This window comes from Diabrotica virgifera, chromosome 1 (assembly GCF_917563875.1).
Source record: "Diabrotica virgifera virgifera chromosome 1, PGI_DIABVI_V3a".
In the NCBI taxonomy this organism is placed as follows: Eukaryota; Metazoa; Arthropoda; class Insecta; order Coleoptera; family Chrysomelidae; genus Diabrotica; species Diabrotica virgifera.
The window spans coordinates 284,834,110-284,855,439 of NC_065443.1; the positions used below are offsets into that span (position 1 = coordinate 284,834,110).

The following is a 21,330-nucleotide window of genomic DNA, read 5'->3' on the forward strand; positions in this document are numbered from 1 at the left end:
GTCCAATCCTCCGGCATTTGCTCCTTGGTTAATGTTATTAGGGGCCAGTTGTTCAATCAGTAGTTAACTCATGGATTAAGTAAACCGTAATTAAATTTAATCTAAAGATTATTTTTTAAGAAGTTGTTCAATGTTAGTTAACTTTCGGATTTATTAAATCCGAGTACTGAAGCGGCGACAACGTTGTCAGTTATTAATTAACGACTTGGAACAAACTTTATAATGAAAATTGTACATAAAAATGTGTTCTGTGTTATAAAGTTAATGGTTTTTGACATGTAGTGTTTAGTACATGTCAACTACTACTGACAGAGATTTTAATTTACATTATTAAACATATTTAAAACGGAAGAAAGTATTAAAAGTACAACTAACTGCTAACTTTGCGTAAAAAAACATGTTTAAATAGTAATGTTAATTTTTTAGCTTCTAAAAATAATTCCTATTCCTTCACAAAAATTTCATTAAAAGTTTTTCCAATTTGTTTTTACCTGATTTTTAAACATAATGAAAAAAAGCGAAACTTCTGGAAATATGTATTTATAAATAATTAATAATTATCATGCATAAATATGTAGAAAGCATAAATACTATACACTGAGAGATCTAATTTATTTTTGTACTGGCTATATGTGCATATCACTGGGTTACAATAATATAATTTTTTTAAGAAACACATTTTTTGAAGTCAAAAAAATTATATTAAAAACAGCTAAGAAATATTCGTCCTCTGTCATATCTCTGTCATCAAAATAAAAGAGAAAGAGCCATTATTATTAGAGACACGAAATTGTAATAAGTAGATTATTACTGCATTATTACTGCAAATCTTATCTACGACTGAAAATTTATAGAAAGAACAATTCAAAATACATACATATCTAGCTAGTGCAATAACTATGGTTGTTCAAATTTGGAATTTTCTTGAAAATATTTAATTTAAAACCAGAAAGTAAGGTTACAAATCTTTATTTAACACCGTTAATCCTTCGTTTTTGAGCGATTAAGATAATCTCTTGTTAACAGATGGTTAAATGTTAAACTTGTATTGAACAACGCAGTAATAAGTTTAATTGAAGATTATTTTTAATCTGAAGATAATCTCCAATTGAACAATCGGCCCTTAGTAATGAATTCTTCGCCAGAGTTCAGATACTCCATGTTTTAGTAATTCTGCTGACATTCCGTCTATTCCTGGCGTTTTATTGCTTTTAGTTTCTTTTATTAACTTTAAACTACTTGCGCTAATAACCGCAAAACCAAGAAGTGGTTGGGTTAAACTGAAAGACTACATATTTAAAAGTATTAAATTGAAAGACAAAAAGTCAATTAAAATGGACATAACACTATCCGGGAACAGTATGTGTCCCTACTTGAAATAGCAATTGTATCTGCCTTGGTCTGCGACAGCCTGCCAAAAATAACCATGCCAAGACTTGGTCTTTGTATTGGCTTGTCTCCTCTTGTTACTTTTTCTAGACATAATAGACTAATGATGATAAAGGTATTGCTTCTTTGTTTACTATTTTTCTGATGTTTGGTTGTCTATTTTGATTCTATTTTCTGCTGCACTTATAGTAATATGTACCTATCATGTTGCGTAACTTTCTGTTAATTCAAATTTTCTTAACCAATTTCTTTAAATTCTTCCTCTTTATTCTATCATACGCTTATATTAAAAGCATAGTACAAGAATAGTGCTATCGTTGTTAGATTGTGCTCATCTTTTTACCTTTGGCTGTTTAATAAACTTAATTTTAAAATAAAATTGTGACTGATTCCTAAATAACATAGTAAATCACATTAAGATGCCACAAGTAAAGAGCTTCCGAACAATTTAATGAATGCTATGAATTTATATGAATGAATTTTATATACGGTACATATTAACAACAATGCTACTCCTCCATAGTTACTGCATTCTGTTTTGTTACCTTATTTGTGTAATTGGCAAGTAATTGCTTCCTTAATACACCGATGAACAAATGAATAACACATAATATATCATTTAACATGATGAAAAAGTAATATTTCTGCTAAAGTTTGTCTAATAAAATGGATTATTACTAGGGAGCGGATTTTATGCTAAATGCATATTGCCTGCATATTTCGCATATTTGAGAACTTTACCAAATTTGGCATATTTTTAAAAAAACTTGCATATTATGTGTCTATTTAAAAACTTTTTTGTCCAAACGAAAAAATTCAAAAAATTTTTAATTCGACACAACATATTCCCCCGCAAATGCTGTCATATCATTTTCGAGAACTACCTGAAGTCGGCTCATTTACTACCTTTTCGGTTTTTCTTAGAAAACACCCGATCTTCACCCACAAAGTGCGTATAGTACGCCGTCATAAAATGATTGTATGATGTTAATTACAGAATTTTTAAAAGAATATTTACATCTCTAAACATCGTTTTACGATTCTCTAACGGAAATTTAAATAAGATCCCGTAAATCAGTAAAATTAGTCACATTTAGTCGGTCAATGCGAATGTTTAGTTTTTGTGTAAAAGTACTTCTGTTTGTGAACAATACAATATGCCGAAAGATTCTAGCCAGGTTTATTCCCAGATCAGAACCTATCCCCAGCTTCTTTGCACCAATGGAAAATTATTTTGCAAAGCATGTAGTAAAATGGTGAATTTTAAGATTGCTTTCTTCCTCTGTTTTCTTTAGTAAATAATCTTTCGCTGAATCCTCAACATTTTAAGTAGTTTAAACAGTAAAAAAAATTTTTTTGTAGCTGGCTGTATACCATTAATTACAAAAATTGAAGAAAAAGATCTTCTGTGTAAAAGGTATATTAGTTTGAAAACCCCAATAAAGGGCTGCATTAACATACAGAACGTTTTCGCTCTAAAGAGAGCATCATCAGTGTTCTAAGCAAACTCTACATGCTAAGCCACCAAAAATACATGGGTTAAAACCCTTAAAATTCCGACCAAAGGTCTTACATTGGCATATTATTTATTAAACCCTGGCGATGGGTGAAATTTAAAAGGTATACCTCAAGGCACCATATGACTATACCACAAACATGAGGGTGGTTGAGTTGATTTATCTGTCTTCACAAAGAGAAAGGTGAAAGCCAACTCTTTCGTATGTGATATTTTTCGTAGACCCCATCTCAGCGAAAATTTTCGGTTACTTCGATGACTTCATCCAATGAACAATATAAATTTAAATATAAATTTTAATATACAAAATATAAATAAATATATATTTAATATATATGAGCCAATGCGGCTTTAGGCCAGGGCGAGGTACAACCGATCTCATATTCACGGTGAGACAGTTATCAGAAAAAGCCCTAGAGCATAACAGTAAGTTGTATCTCTGTTTTGTGGACTTGGAAAAAGCATTTGATCGGGCGCCACGTAACAAGATCTGGGAAGTATTAAACCGTAGAAATGTGAAACCGAAGTTAATCCAAGCAATAAAGAGTATATATAAATGTACACGTAATAATGTAAGAACGAACAATTGCTCATCTCTTGAATTCTACACAAGGACAGGTGTAAGACAAGGTGCTGTTCTGAGTCCTTTGTTATTTATCACTCTAATGGACGAAATTGCAAAAGAATGCAGGGGTAAGGTAAAAAGAACTAGGGTTGGGGTGTATAAACTTCAACAAGTTTGCGTGTCAGAGTTGATATATGCCGATGACCTGGTTATTGTGGCAAAATCAGAAAAAGACTTGCAAGTAAATGTGAATGTTTGGAATGAAGCCTTTAAGAAATTTGGGATGAGAATAAATATTGAAAAAACAGAAGCTTTAGTAATATCGAAAACACAAGAAAATATAAATGTTAAGTTGAATAATGAGACCATTACACAAGTTGAGGACTTCAAGTATCTAGGATCAACAATGAATGGGCAAGGAAATATAGAACCAGAAATAAACAGCAGGGTAATGAGTGCAACAAAATTATACTATGCACTAAATAAAAGTTTTATTAGGAAGAAAGAAGTAAGCCTGAAAACAAAAATGAAAGTATTTCAAACCGTATACGAGCCGGTGCTACTCTACGGTAGTGAAACGTGGACAGTGAACGACAACATCCGTAGTAAAATCCAAGCATGCGAAATGCGATATTTACGTGCGGTATCCGGGGTGACCAGACGTGATCGTATAAGAAATGAAGACATACGTGAAAGGTGCGGTGTTGGAAGGACCTTAGACAGACTTGAAACGAAACAGTTATCGTGGTTCGGAGATATGGCGAGAATGAGTGAAGGTAGAACTGTAAAGAGGGTATGGAAAGCGGCATCTGACAACAAACGAAGAAGAGGCAGGCCAGCAAGAACGTGGAATGCAAATATTGGAAACGCTTGCGGAAAAAGAAATATTGGGTGGAGAGAAGCAGAAAGACTAGCTACCGACCGAAAGGCATGGAGACGTCTCATTTCTCCACTTACCTCGACACCGTAAGGTACAAGAGGACGGCTTAAGTAAGTAAGTAAAAAAATATATTTAATATAAAATATAAAATTTAAATATAAATTTAATTTGGAATTATGCGAGGCGATGGTTTGTGCAAACATACCTTTGAAAAAACTGTAAAAACCCATGTTTAAAAGTTTTTTGGAAACATATTACAAGAAAAGTGTTCCCGATGTAATTACGTTGAAAAAAAAATGCGTACATCAAATTTACAACGATACCATAAAGAAATCAAGAAGATAGTGGAAAATCGATACATTTATTTCATTGTAGATAAATATGTGATTTCTGAAAATGCGCATTTTTTGAAATTATTGTGCATATCTTGCGCATATTTCGTATTTTTTTACTGCATATGTATGCGCATATTTCATCAAAATTGCTCGCATATAAATCCGCTCCCTAATTATTACCTATGTATGTACAACTTCTACATGTTTTTTTCGTAATTTACTTTTTCTGGTGACTGTATCCTTTAATGGCATATTATTTATTGGTAAGTTTGTTGTCATTAAGGTTGCAAACAGGTCTTTTTTAAAGGTGTTTTTGTTTCCTTTTTAAGCTTTAGTGTATTTGAAAAAATATATTCAAGAGAAATTGTTCTTTACCATCTTACTTATTGTTCTTGCTCCATTAACACTATGCTCAGTTGTGAAGTTTATACTTACAATTGAGGCAATCAGAGCAACAGTGGCCTAACCCATAAATTAAGCATTTTTAGATTATTACATCATTAAAAGCAGCAACATTAAATCTTCCTATTAACAAGGGTCTACACAACCTATATCTATATTTGGCTAAATGGCGCTACATAATTTGTAGCACAATGTAAATACGAATGCAAAGATTGCATTTATCTCAAAACTTCGTTTTTGCCACAATTTAACTATAAGTTTTGCAGCTATTTTTTCTTTATCAATGTTCAGGATGGGATGCAATCCATATGCAAATGTCCTTAGATATATTTGGCACAGAATTAAACATCAAAAAATAAATTTATAATTATTTATATATAAATATAATATAAAATAATAATAAATAATATAATAAAATATAAAATATAATCGATAACAAATAATACACCAATATAATAATAGTTTTCTTACAATAACTTACTAAATATAATTTAGATTAACATACCAATTCATCATCATCAATGGCGTTACAAATCTTAGAGAGTCGTTGCCACGTTTACAATTGCCTTCCATGCTTGTCGGTTCTGTACCACTAATTCCCATTGTCCCACTTCCACTTTCTCTAGATCGTCTTTGACTGCATCTTTCCACCTTTTTCTAGGCCGCCCTACAGACCTTCTTCCATTTGGCCTTTCCCAAAACACATTGTTTATAAGGAAATTGTCGTTGCTGCCTATCACGTGCCCTGCCCATCTGATATACATACCAATACCATTAATGGAGTCACTAAAGGTTTTCACTTCCGATTTCGTTGAACCTTCATCGATTTTCATGAAAATGGGTGAGTAGTTAGAAGACACTTCAAGGAACAAAGGTGACATGATGCCAACTTGCGCTTTTACCCTGGGGGTGGATCCCACCCCTTCTCGGGGGTGAAATTTTTTTATTAAAAATAATACCAGAAATCGATAGAGGGGCAACTTCTAAGCAAAATTTGTTATATAAAGTTATTAACATACCTAAATCAATACTTTTTGAGTTATTAAATATCAAAGATTTTATTTTTTTTAAAAATGCATGTATTAAAGCAGTTTTTCACGTATTCCTTAAAAATTATAAGCTTTTATAAAAAAGTTATTATTACCAAAATTTAAGATAATAAAAAAATCAATACACTCCCCATTTAAAGAACTAAACTAATGTTATTTCAAAGTGATTTATGGGTAATTGAATGTATATTTTTTTTCGACGAGTACTCAAATCTAATTTTTCAAGTTTACATAACGGGAAAACGATGCATTTTATAGAATATACTTTTGTTAAACACTTGTCAAAGCACTTCGGAATACCTATCAAATGAGCTCCAGTAAAATATAATAGCATCAAAATTAAGCAAGTTATAATAAAAATAAGCGAACTCTTTTGATTTTTTGAGGAAAAAGTGAAAAATAAAACATACACCATTTCCACAAAAATTAAAATTTGTAGTAATCTTCACAAGAATTTCTTTAGGTTAACATGGTTAATGATTTCAACAATTTTGACCGATTTAGAATGCATATTTTTGAAAAAAAAAAAGATATAATTTAAAAAATCAGAATTTTTTAAATTATCGTAATTTTCATTTTCTTTTGATAATCCAAAAATACTCAATATACGTAAAAAATAATATTTAACTAAATTTTATCCTTTTCTGTTCTAAATACTTTACCTATTTTACTATTTCCGTAGAGTAAAAAATAACCGAGATAGAAACGTTTAAAATTTCAATTTTGCTGCGAGAACCATGTAACCGGGGCCATTTAACCTTTTATTTTTAAAAAATTAAGAGGTGTAAAAACTACAATTGACATTTTTTAATAGCTCTTGGAATCATCTTTTAATTAGTTTATAGGTGAACCTAATATTTTAAAAATAACGCAGTTATTTACAAAAAAACCATAGGATTTTTTGGAAAAATTTTTAAAAGATAAATTTTGAAACATATTTGGTGCATAAATTTTAATGCTATCAACTTGTTCGAGGGCTTATTTGATAGAAATTTCTAGATCTTTGACAAATGCTTTATAAATTTATGTTATAAAATGCATCATTTTCCTGGTATTTAAGCTTGAATACTTAGATTTGGGTACTCGACGAAAGAAATATACATTCAATTACCTATAACTCACTTTAGTTAACTTTGAAAGGTTTTTCTAGTAAGCAGTTTATTTGATTTTTTATTAGCCTCAATTTTGATAATAATACCTTTTTTGTTAAAACTTATATTTTTGAGTTATTTATGAAAAATCGGTTAAAAACAAGCATTTTTCTCACGAAAAATTAAAATATTTGATCTTTAATAACTCAAAAAGTTTTGATTTAATTTAATAACTTTATGTAACAAATTTTGCTTAGGATTTATCCCTCTATCTAATTTTGGGGATATTTTTAATAAAATAATTTTCACCCCCGAGAAGGGGTAGCATCAACCCCCAGGGTAAAAGCGCATGTTGACTCTATGTCACCTTTGTTCCTTGAGATATCCTCTAACCACTCACCAATTTTCATGCAAATCGATGGTGGTTCAACGAAATCGGAAGTAATAGCTCATATCCACCTTCAGTGACTACACTTCAGTGACTTTCCTGTTCTTAGCTGCTAGCTTCCAATCTCTGATTCCCAACTCACTGACATCTTCCATTACTGCATCTTGCCATTTCCTTCTTTTTCTTCCTTTTTTTTGTGCTCAGGTACTATCCAACGAATATTATTGACTTGTCTGCTCTCCTGTGTTCTTTCTAGATATCCCAGCCATTCTAATCTGCGTTTTTTCGCTATTTTTGATATCGACGAGTTAGCATGCAGTTAGTACACTTCTTCGTTCGTTCGTCTTCTTCATTCTCCCTCAACTACTTTTCCGCCAAAGATTCTGCGAAGCATATTTTCTTTTCAAACTTCTGTATTCTACTGTATACTATTCTGTATGGTTTCATTTATAGTCCACGTCTCGGCCCCGTACAGTATTGTGGGTCTAATTATTATCGTTTTGTATACTCTTATTTTTGTATTACGCGTTATTTCTTTAACCTTCATTATTTTAAAAAATCATACAGAAGTAAAAACTTCGTTTATACAATGGTATAAAAAAAGTTTATCAAAAACCATTAAAGGTCATCCAAAAGGATTCGCAAAACGTTTTCGATCTAGATCAGATCATCTTCAGCGCGTTCTGCTTAGTACATGAAACTAGCAACCTTATGAAATTGGTGACATCGAGAAAAATGGTTTACATGATAACTATATAATATTTATAGCGACTCCAAGTCGATGTTAAAAGATTCAATGTGTTAGGAGTGCTCAAAAGGCAACATGGTTCCCTGCTCGATAAAAACTTGTGGTTCTTGCCAGTTCAATGGAACTACCCTTTGAGCACTCCTAACACATTTGACCTTTTAACATCGACTTGGAGTCTCTATAAATATTATATGGTTATCATGTAAACCTATTTCTCGATGTTACCAATTTCATAAGGTTGCTAGTTTCATGTACTAAGCAAAACGCACTGAAGATGATCTAATCTAGATCGAAAACGTTTTGCGAATCCTTTTGGATGACTTTAAATGGTTTTAATAAACTTTTTTTACCATTGTACAAACGAAGTTTTTACTTCTGTATGATTTTTTAATTATGGTTTACAGCCAGCTACTGGGTATTTTCCCATTGATTTTTTTTTCTTAATTATTTTGTTCATAGCACCAGAGCATCTATTACACTTGGTCAGTCTTAACAAAATTTCTGTTTATTCCTTACATGCCCGATCGATAAGTGTGTCAAAATACACATATTCGTCCACCCTCTCAAATTCTACCTCTGACCCATCCTTCACCTCTAACTTAAAGTGTCCCATGCTGTTTTTTTCGTTTTTTCTCGAAGTTTTCATGTATTTAGATTTATTTATATATACTTTCATGCACTAGTCCGAAACAGTCTTTTTGCCGTACTTGCCAATTCTTCTTCACTTATAGCACAGTGAACCACACCATCAGTATAATCACATCATCAGTAGGATCAGTAGAAAACCATTCCACGACATCATGAAGAAAAGAGTTCCGAACCTATTTATCCCACTATCCCTGACAATTTTTTCCAGGGCTATATAGAATAACAAAGTGGAAGATGGGTCTCCTTGATGAACACCTTTTTTTACTTCGAGTTCTTCTGAGGCTATACCTAACATTGCATTTCACAGCACAAATGGTTTTTCTGTTATTTTTATTAATCTTAGTATTTTTGCTGGTACCTGGAACTCTTTTAGCATTTCTATTATTTTATTTCTGTCTATTGTATCGTAAGCAGCTTTACAATAAACAGTACGTGTGCCGGAATGTTGTATCTATATCAATTGATCAGGATTTCAAATTGAAGAGTCTCAGATGCAGAATTCACCATTAAAATGGTAAATATTTATTTAAATCTGAGACTTTTTGTGTTGAAAGTTCTTTCTGGTACATCCTTAACCTGCGACTTTAACAATTTATAAGACCGCAGACGACGACTATAGAAAACAAAAAGGATTCCTTGCAATCACATTCCGTTTTCATTCGTCTCGGAAAAGGACAGAGGAGGAACTTTCTAGTACTCAAATCTGAGTAAAGATAGGAAAGTAAAAGATAGTTTTGCTTGTTTTTGATTCAAAGGGATGTACAATCGCTGAACAGCTGTTTCCACCGTTTCATGCTTTTTCAACAGCGCTAGCGTACACTCCTCTGAATCGAAAAACAGCTCAACCATCAATTTAAGGGGAATTTGAAAAATCATTCAAATTCCCATTGGGACGCCATCCAGCGACATCTCTTAACAAATTGAAGAGTCTCAGATGCAGAATTCACCATTAAAATGGTAAATATGTAGTTATTTAAATCTGAGACTTTTTGTGTTGAAAATTCTTTCTGGTACATCCTTAATCTGCGATTTTTAAAAATTTATAAGACCGCAGACTACGAATATAGAAAACAAAAAGGATTCGTTGCAATCACATTCCGTTTCCATTCGTCTCGGAAAAGGACAGAAGAGGAACTTTCTAGTACTCAAATCTGGGTAAATATAGAAAAGTAAAAGATGGTTTTGCTTGTTTTTGATTCAGAGGGATGCACAATCGCTGGACAGCTGTTTCCACCGTTTCAGGCTTTTTCAACAGCGCTAGCGTGCACTCCTCTGAATCGAAAAACAGCTCTACCATCAATTTAAGGGGAATTTGAAAGATCATTCAAATTCCCATTGGGACGCCATCCAGCGATATCTCTTAACAAATTGAAGAGTCTCAGATGCAGAATTCACCATTAAAATGGTAAATAGTTATTTAAATCTGAGACTTTTCGTGTTGAAAGTTCTTTCTGGTACATCCTTAATCTGCGACTTTAACAATTTATAAGACCGCAGACGACGAATATAGAAAACAAAAAGGATTCCTTTCAATCACATTCCGTTTTCATTCGTCTCGGAAAAGGACAGAAGAGGAACTTTCTAGTACTCAAATCTGGGTAAAGATAGAAAAGTAAAAGATGGTTTTGCTTGTTTTTGATTCAGAGGGATGCACAATCGCTGGACAGCTGTTTCCACCGTTTCAGGTTTTTCAACAGCGCTAGCGTGCACTCCTCTGAATCGAAAAATAGCTCAAGCATCAATTTAAGGGGAATTTAAAAGATCATTCAAATTCCCATTGGGACGCGCCATTGGGACTTGTTAAAGTCGCAGATTAAGGATGTACCAGAAAGAACTTTCAACACGAAAAGTCTCAGATTAAAATAACTATTTACCATTTTAATGGTGAAGTCTGCATCTGAGACTCTTCAATTTGTTAAGAGATGTCGCTGGATCGTGTCCCAATGGTAATTTGAATGATCTTTCAAATTCCCCTTAAATTGATGGTTGAGCTATAAAATCTATATTATATTCCGCAAAAAAACTTTACAACCATCTCCCTCTACAACTTAAATCTGCAGCATCTTTCCCCAAATTCCGTAAACTGACAAAAGCCTACCTATCTGAAAGACCATATTATTCAATAGAAGATTTTCTTAATCAATAACTAAGAAATTACAGTACCCTTTGCACAAGTAGTATTTTTATTACCATTTTTTTTGTCTATATTTGGGTGTCATATGCAGCAGCTTAACTTTTAAACTTATTAATGACTAGGTAGACTATGCATTTGCAATTTACTTAAATTTTGCAAATGACTACTTCTGTTTAACTTCATTATTATTGTTATTATTGTAAATATATTGACGATTTATGTAATTTTAGTAAATTGGATTGTTATTGTTTTGTTGTCTTGACTTTTTATAAGCTTTGTCGATAAAATTGTACAATTTTTCATGACAATAAAGCATATTTCTATTCTATTCTGTTCTATAGCTGTTTTTCGATTCAGAGGAGTGCACGCTAGCGCTGTTAAAAAAGCCTGAAATGGTGGAAACAGCTCTCCAGCAAGTGTGCATCCCTCTGAATCAAAAACAAGCAAAACCATCTTTTACTGATTAGGATTTGTTTCAACATAAAAATTTGATCGGTTGTACTGAGATTGTATCTTAACCGAAGAAAAGTTTTTAACGAGTTTATTAAACTAAGTAGTACCAAATAAGCCAAACATTATTTTTGCAAAATAAGCATTTTACTAGGTACAAATGCTAAATTATAAGAGAAAAAATCAAACTGCTTATTACCCCTACGTTAGTTATATAACATGTATGTTGTTTTTAGTGAGAGATACCAAGGTATAAAACCACCAGTACTGAGGTCCGAAATCGACTTTGATCCAGGGTCCAAGTATCATATTCCTGCCAATATTCCATATTTAAGGTAAGTGTTTCTTTGGTATGAATGATAATGTTTATGATTTCATAAAGGGTATATTGCCAATTATGGTTTGTTGATACACCAATTAACGGAAATGTGTATCAGATAAAGCTAAAGCAGTGGTTGTGAAATAAGTAGGTACCTACTGCAACCTTTCTATTTTTTATTGGCTTTAACACGTTAAGCGCCACACACTATAATGAAAAAAATGCCCCCCAGGCCAAGTAACAGTTTCATCATTACGCAGCATGGAGATCCCTAGGGCCAATGGGTCGACCCAAATCGCTCAACTGTCATTAATACGCCTAACTTCACGCGCAACTTTGATACGAGAATTATAAAAAAATATGCATTGAAATCCAGATCCCGTAATTTTTTGGGCATTATAACGATACCTTTTTGGCATAGTAATGTAAGTCACCAAAAACGTTTTTGTAGAAAAACCATGTTTTTAATTTAACCTGGTTAAGATTATTTAAATTATACAAAATTTACCAGGGTATTTTTTGAGGTCTACAGTTTAATAAAGAACAATATTTTTTAAAGTTTTTGTATAGTTTTAGCGGTTAATTGATACTTAAGTTATTTTACGGGTTCTAAAACCTTGAGTCTTGATAAAAAATGTAACGTAAGCACACACATACGTTACTTTGGCGGGAAATTGTAGCACTCAAAGTAATTTGGAAAGAATTACAAACAATCGTTTATTATAAGAAACACAAAATAACGTTACAACAATTAATTAAGTAAAAAAGGTAAAATATTTGACACGGAAAAAACTAAAATTTAGTTATATATCATTGTTTACGTATATTGAGTATTTTTAGAGTTATTATCAAAATTTTTAATTATTTTAAAAATCTGATTTTTTTAAATTACACTTTTTATTTTCAAAAATATGCATTCTAAATTTGTTGGAATAATTAATTATACTAATATAAAGAAATTCTTGTAAGGATTACTATACATTTTTAATTTTTGTGAAAATGGGATGTTTTATTTTTCACTTTTTCCTAAAAAATTCGAAAGAGTTCTCTTATTTTCATCATAACTTGCTTAATTTTGAAGCTATTAACTTCTTCTCCAGCTCATTTGATAGATATTCTGAAGTACCTTGACAAGTGCTTAACAGGTATATTTGATAAAGTGCATCGTTTTCCCGTTATTTAAGCTTGAATACTTAGATTTGAGTATTCGTCGAAAATAATATACACTCAATTACCCATCACTCACTTTGAATTAACATTAGTTTAGTTCTTTAAGTAAGGGGTGTATTTATTTTTTTTTATTATCTTGATTTCGTCAATACTAACGATTGATAATTTCGTCAATAATAACTATTTTGTAAAAGCTTATAGTTTTTGAGTTACACGTGAAAAATAACTTTAAAATGAGCATTTTTTTATGAAAAAATAAAATTTTTGATATTTAATAACTCAAAAAGCAAATTTATTTTAATAACGTTATATATCAAATTTGGCTTAGAATTTGTCCCTCTGACTTATGGTATTGTTTTTAATAAAATAATTTTTACCCCCGAGAAGGGGTCCACCCCCAGGATAAAAGCGCAAGTTTGCATCCTGTCACCTTTATTCCTTGAGGTGTCTTCTAATTACTCACCAATTTTCATGAAAATCGATGAAGGTTCAGCGAAATCTAAGGTGAAAGCTTCAGTGACTGCACTATTCTATTCAAATCAGAATAGAAACATGCAAGCAATATTTCTTTATTTCTAACCGTTTTCTTGATACAAGAGTTGAAATTGATAATTTTATAATTTTTAAGTTATTTTTTCACAAACATTTTACATTTTCATATCAAAATTTACAAACATTTTTTAACAAACAATTCAACCAAATTTTTTCTTAGGCTATGTCAAAATAATTTGTAATAAATAAACAAAATTAAATATGAAAAGGAGTTTTACAGGTTCATAATGTTGGTTAAGGTTTTCGAGTTTTTTGAAATATAACTACAAAAACATGTTTTTCGTTATAACTTACCTAAAATCAATCATTTAGTTGATTGTAGCATGAATCTGTCACTGTCGTAAGCCAAACAATGACTGCGAAAATCTGACGTAAGTAACAGAAACCGACCGGTACTTACGTTATTATGGCGGTAAACGACGTTTGCTTACGTTATTATTATGGAAATAGTGCTAAAGTTACGTTTCTTTTGCGGGTATGATTAAAAAAATTCTGGACATACGTTTTTAAAATAGTAAAAAAAAAGGTTTAAAGCAGTTCTAGGCTTACTACACTTTGACAGTACCTTCTAAACACTAATAGCGTTAGTTTAATGGAAAAACATTATTTTCGCCAAAAATGTCACTTACGTTACTTTGCCAAAAATGTATCGATAAGGTGAGTACAAAGACATACATATTTTTTTTTGTAATTCCATCTTCAATTTACCTTAAACTTCTCGTAGACTCTCTACCGATAAGGAATAGTCGTTGATGAATTGCGCGGCACCGAGGGTCAACCATGGCGTATGGGGAACTTCCTACATCGGTCCCTAGGGACAGTCATTACGCTTAACGTGTTTGGGAAATTCTTCTTTGCATTCATGTAATTTAAGTAGATATCATTATCCAGAAGAGTTTTTTTTCTAAATACTATATTTAGTCGAAAGCTTAAATTATTCTGACTATTCAAGAAAAGTATATGGCAATACTATGTTTCTTAAATACCTACTTAAAATTACAAAAATGTATGCTGATATACTTATACCGGGTGGTGAATTGGAAAACGGGACATAGGAAATTCAATGTAAAATTCTAAACTGTTGAATTCCTGCTTCCCTAATTATTTTACATCAACAGACGTTACTTATAGAGTTTTTTAGGAATGAAATTTGTATTAAAAACAACTGTCAAAATTTTTATTTTATTGTTTATTGTTTAAAAAATAATAAAGTTGATAAGATACCCTCACTTGAGGAGAAATTATTAATAATAAAGATGTTTTATTCAATCAATAGTTTGAGCACTGTTAGTTAAATAGTAACGTGGGCCTAAATTTTACACACATACCTACTGTGGCAAATGTATCAAAAATAATATTTTTCAAAATTTTAGAATGTGTTTAAATCATAGAACATTTTTAACTTTGATTTTTAATACAGATTTTAATCCTCTACAACTAACTCCCCATGACTTTTGATGTAAAATACTTAGGGAAGCAGGAATTTAACAGTTTAGAATTTTACATTAAGTTTCCTATGGCCCGCTTTACGATTCACCACCCTGTATATATAATCTGTTAGTGCTTAATAAAATTAAAAGTTGTTTGGTAATTATATTTTTAAATTATTGATGGTTGACTTATGGCATCGATCTTGTAGTCAAAAAATAGTTTTTTAGTTGAAAATTCTGAGGGTAGATTTGTATCCTCAGGATGATGTCAAATTCTGATTATTTTGTGTGTTAATCATTATGTGGGTTATGTATTATGTGTTATATTTTTATGTCTTCTTTACGTGCCATCTCCGCGACGAAGGTTGGCAATCATTATTGCTATTCTCACTTTCGACACTACAGCCAGAAAGAGTTTAGTTGAGCTGCATCCAAACCATTCTCTGAGATTTCTAAGTCAGGACATTTTTCTCCTACCTATGCTGCGCCTTCCTTGAATCTTTCCCTGCATAATTAATTTTAGGAGTTCATATCTGTCACCACGTGTTATATGACCCAAGTATTGAAGTTTTCTTATTTTGAAGGAATCCAGTATCTCCCTGCTGTTCTGTATTCTCCTTAGTACTTCCTCATTGGTTATTCTGTCTGTTCAGGAGATTCTCAGCATTATTTGATACGTCCACATCTCAAATGCTTCCAATCTATTGAGGCATTGTTTATTGAGAGTCCATGTCTCCCCACCATACAAAAGAACAGAAAATACATAACGTTTTATTACTCGCTTTCTAAGATCTAGGCTGAGGTCTCTACTACACAATATTTGTTTCAATTAGTGAATGCACTTCTAGCCTTTTCTATTCTAATTCGGATTTCTTTGGTACAATCGTTTGTTTCCCTAATGTTCGTCCCTAAATAGTTATAATTCTGAACTCGTTCTATCTTCTTATTATTTACGTGTAGATTGATGTTTCTAATATTTTTCTTTGATAAAACCATGAATTTCGTTTTCTTTATGTTTAGTGACAGACCAAATTCTTCACTTGTTGCAATAACCTTATTTAAAATTCTTTGTAGATCTGTAATAGTTTCTGCTATTAGTATTGAGTCATCAGCGTATCTAATTTCACATATGGGTAGGAAATTTATTTTTATGCCTGCTACTTCATCTTCTAATGCTTTTTTGAATATTTCTTCGGAGTATGCATTAAACAGTGATGGCGACAAGACACAGCCTTGTCTAACGCCTCTTTTGATTTTTATTTTATTGGTGTTTGAATTATTTATTCTTATGACAGCTTCTTGTTCATAATACAGATTATTTATTATTCTTATATTCCTTGTGTCGATGTTCTTTGTTCTCAGTAGTTTTATTAACGGATTATGTTTCACCGTATCGAATGCCTTGTTATAATCTAGGAAACAGACATGATGTCCTGGTTTACATCTAAACATCTCTGTATTAGCACATTTACTGCAAATAATGCTTCTCTGGTTCCTTGAGCATTTCTAAATCCGAACTGAGTTTGTCCAATGTCTTGTTCTAACTTTTTGTATATTCTACGATGAATAATCTTAAGAAATACTTTGAGTATGTGGCACATTAAACTGATGGTACGGTGTTCGCAACATTGTCTGCCGTTTCTCTTTTTGGTATAGTCACGAATGTTGATAGAAGCCATTCTTTAGGTAATATACCTGTTCTGTATATGATATTAAATAATTCGACAATTACATGTATATCGATCGCAGTCGGCTATAAGTTGCAATATTTCTGTCGGTATTTCGTCCGGTCCTACAGCTTTCCCAGTTTTCAGTTCTTTAATGGTGTGTTTTACTTCACTTTCTGTTATTTCTGGTCCAGTCTCTTCAACGAAATATTCGTTATTTATTGTGCCTCGGTTGTCGTTAAACAGCTGTTCTATATAGTTTGTCCATGCCAACAATTTGTTTTCTGTATCCATTACTATGTCTCCCTTTTCATCAACTAGTATATTTTGTTTGTATTCTGGTTTTCTAGTTAATTCTTTTATTTTCCTGTGTACATTAAAGCTGTCATGTTTATGTTGTAGCGTTTCTATTTCATCACATTTTTCTTTTAACCAATTTTCTTTTGCTATGCGAATTTGGCGCCGTATTTCGTTTTGTGTTTGCTGGTATAACGATTTATTTTTGTCCTTATATGCTTTTCTTTTGTTCATTAAGTTTAGTATTTCGTCTGTCATCCAATCTTTTTTCTTTTCTTTGGGTTTGCGTAGATACTTTTTTGAAGGTTCTATTAAGTCAGCCTTTATTTTTTCCCAGTTTTAGTTGATATTCGATATCTTCATGTATTGTGTGTTAAATATGTATTATACATACATAGGTGTGTTGGTATATTCTGTTACTGACTTCTTCTTTTAGTATTGACAATCAGAGCTTATTACATTCTTATCATAGGTTTCTTCATTAAGTAGGATGAGAGATGTTTTTTTAATTTTTTTCTTTTAATGTTTGCTTCTTTCATGACTATCACTTCCTTTCTCTTATGCATGTGTTAATCACAAAAGAGGGTACAGTATATGCAAGCAAAGTATACACAAAACAACTCACACTAACAGATATTTAAATTCCAACTCAAACCCGAACATAAATATTATAAAGGGAATAATGAAATCGTTGTATTAGGGTATCCCAAATACGGTAAAAAGAGCAGCTATACAAAAATGGGCGCAACAGAAGTCTCTTGAATGGTGGAACAACTCCCCAGGACAGAGGCAGGCCAAACAGTTCATCAAAGGACATTCGGCTAAAGGCTATAGCGGGATAAGATGGTCAAAAATGCCCCCGCATCGATCAGCCCCGCTACTTATTTTTTCGATAAAGGATATAAAATTATGCCCTCATGCAAATTTTTAGCTTCCCAGAGATCCTAAAACGCCTTAAATCAAGAAAAGAAGAATTTTTAGGTTTTATTTTTTTGTGAGCTCAATTTTACTTTAAAAAATCTGAAAAAATTCAAGAGTTTGTATCTTTTTAATACAAAACAACCTAATTTTTTTCAGATTTTTGTAATGATTGACTGTCTCGAGATGCATCTCGGGACAGCCAATTTTAGGATTTAGGATCCTGACTACAACAACTGAAAAAAAAACCAAAAATTGTGAATTTTGTCATAAAATTTGGTATGTGGGGTTATAATAATATTTTGAACAACTTTTCCAAATAACTTTTATCGATATCTGTAACGCGAAGCAAATCGAATCGCATATCGAAAATTCACCCTGTTTGTACTAGTAGGCCGCGTTTAAAATTTAAAGTTCAGTTGACTATTTTAAAAATTGTGAACCATCACCCAGTATGACTGTGCAAAATTTCAAATCTGTATATATTTTTATAGCCGAAACATAGAGGTGTCTTCATCTTAAATGCGACACACTGTATCTTATCAATTTGATAATTTATTGCAACTAATATAGTCGTATTATTTATAGATTCAAAATATACAATCAAGGTACTGACTAATTCACTAATTTTTTCATAAAAAATTCAAATTGATTGCATTGAAGTATTGAACCAATTATTAATGTGTATTAATAAAAAATAATATTTATATAATTATGTGTAATAATATAATATACTGAGTGAGTTTTATGTATGGAAACCCTCAATTATCTCGGAAATGGCTTGCACGATTTTTATGGATTGTGGTGGGTTGGGGTTTTCTAATGTGGCCGATATTATAGTAATACTTACATTGTTGTCAGGTCTTCCGTTTTTCTGAAAATCTAATTTCCCTATTTTCTAACTTTCTTATTTCAAATAGAACACCCTGTATATTTTTTGCGTTTTGAAGTCCTTAAGAAATACTGATTATTTTCCATGTTATATTCCCTATACCTAATGGCCATAATTTCGGAGTTATTGCTACATTTATTTAAAAAAACTTTTTAAACAAATTATAAAAATCAATCTTTTCGGCCTGCGTAGACATTATTTTACGTTCTTTGGACCATTGGGAACAAAAAAGTTCTCTTGTAATTTTTCTATAAAGTTAATCGTTTTCGAGTTATAAATAATTTAAAACTAAAAAGAAATCGAATAATTACGATTTTCAAGGTTAAAAAACACAAATCAAAAATATTATTTTTGAAACTGCCAAGTATAGAAGTTCAAGCTAAAGCCTTATTTCATTAACATTTAAAAAGCAATGTTTTATAATAAAACGTGCCAAAAAATTTTATAGCGAGCCCCTGGAAGAAGGGTTTTGGGTACTCCGCAGTTTCAAAAATAATGTTTTTTTATTTTTTTTTGAACCTTGAAAATCGTCATTATTCGATTTTTTTCAGTTTTAAATTGTTTATAACTTGAAAACGATTAACTTTAGAGAAAAATTACAAAAGACCTTTTTTTGTTCCCAATGATCCAAAGAACGTAAAATAATGTCTACACGGGCCGAAAAAATTGATTTTTATAATTTCTTTAATTTTTTTTAATAAATGTAGCAATAACTCCGAAACTATGGCATTTAGGTATAGAGAATATAACATAAAAAATAATCAGTATATCTTATGTACTTTGAAACGCAAAATATGTGTTCTATTTGAAATAAGAAATTTCATTAGATTTCCAGAAAAACGGAAAATCTGACAACAATGTAATTATCACTGTAATATCGGCTGCATTAGAAAACCCCTACCCACCAAAAACCTATGAAAAACGTGCAAGTAGTTTCCGAGATACTTGAGGGTTTTTATACATAAATCTCACTCTAATATAAATATTATAATAATAATTATAATATTATATTAATACGCATTAATTGGTTCAATATTTCAATGCAATTAATTTGAACTTTTTATGATAAAATTAGTGAATTAGTCAGTATTCTCATTGTATATTTTGAATCTATAAAAAATACGACTATATTAGTTGCAATAAATTATCGAATTGATAAGATACAGTGTGTCGCATTTAAGATGAAGACACCCCTAAGTTTCGGCTATGAAAATATATACATATTTGAAATTTTGCACAGTCATACAGGTTGATGGTTCACAATTTTTAAAATAGTCAACTAAACTTAAATTTTAAACGCGGCCTACTACTACAAACAGGGTGAATTTTCGATATGTGATTCGATTTGCTTCGCGTTACAGATATCGATAAAAGTTATTTGGAAAAGTTGTTCCAAATATTATTATAACCCCACATACCAAATTTTATGATAAAATTCACAATTTTAGTTTTTTTTCAGTTGTTGTAGTCAGGATCCTAAATCCTAAAATTGGCTGTCCCGAGATGCCAAAACGAGACAGCCAAAAACGGTTTTTTCGATTTTTTCGTTCTTTCTGCTCAGATATTAAAAATTTCACCTCTTCTATTTAAAAGAACGGCAAAAAGTACACAAAAAAATACTATTTGAAAGTTGGCCAAATCATATTATCATAACCTAAAAATTTTTTGAAAATTTCAATAATTTTTTCTGGGCTCATTTTTCATTACAAAAATCTAAAAAAAATTAGCTTGTTTTGTATTCAAAAGATACAACGTCTTGAATTTTTTCAGATTTTTTAAAGTAAAATTGCCCTCACAAAAAAATAAAACCCAAAAATTCTTCTTTTCTCGATTTAAGACGTTTTAGGACCTCTGAGAAGCTAAAAATTTGCATGAGGGCATAATTTTATATCCTTTATCGAAAACATAAGTAGCGGGGCTGATCGGTGCGGGAGCATTTTTGACCATCTTATCCCGCTATAGCCTTTACAACAGACTTATTTTCGCGCAGTCGAAGCACTGTCAGAATGATAGTGGGTCTGCTGACTGGGCACTGTAGACTCAATAGACACTTGAGTCTCATAGACCTGACAGAAGAGAACACCTGTCGGTTCTGTCTGGAAGAAGAGGAAACCGCTCTACATGTTCTGTGTCATTGTGAAGGTCTCGCACGAGTGCGGTTTCTAGAACTCGGTGAGGAAAAACCGGAAGCACCAGGCTACATGAAAAGGCCACTATCAAGGCTGTTAAGTCTCATTAAGAGGACTAAGCTACATGAAGTGCTTTAAAAGAAAGGGGAAACACAATAGATCTACGAAGGTCGCAGTGTATCAGGCTCTATTGGCCGCCCCATTTTCTACATTCTACATTCTACATTCTACATTCTACATTCTAGGGTATCCCAAAACACCTTCACTAATGAAAACGCATAACTGAGCAAAATCGAGGAATATTTGTTAGCAGGCAATGAAGTTAAAAGGATTTTGTCGAGACAAGTATAATGAAAAAAAA

At 31.6% G+C, this 21,330-nt stretch overlaps 1 protein-coding gene across 1 annotated transcript in view; it reads left to right on the plus strand.

Annotated features, from left to right (window-relative positions):
• Nucleotides 1-21,330, plus strand: part of LOC114330466 (angiotensin-converting enzyme-like) — a 537,413-nt gene that overhangs the window by 301,894 nt on the left and 214,189 nt on the right. Inside the window, exon 33 of the mRNA XM_050663676.1 lies at nt 11,832-11,930. Within this exon, the coding sequence (XP_050519633.1) occupies nt 11,832-11,930 (99 nt within the window). The remainder of the gene's footprint in view (nt 1-11,831; nt 11,931-21,330) is intronic.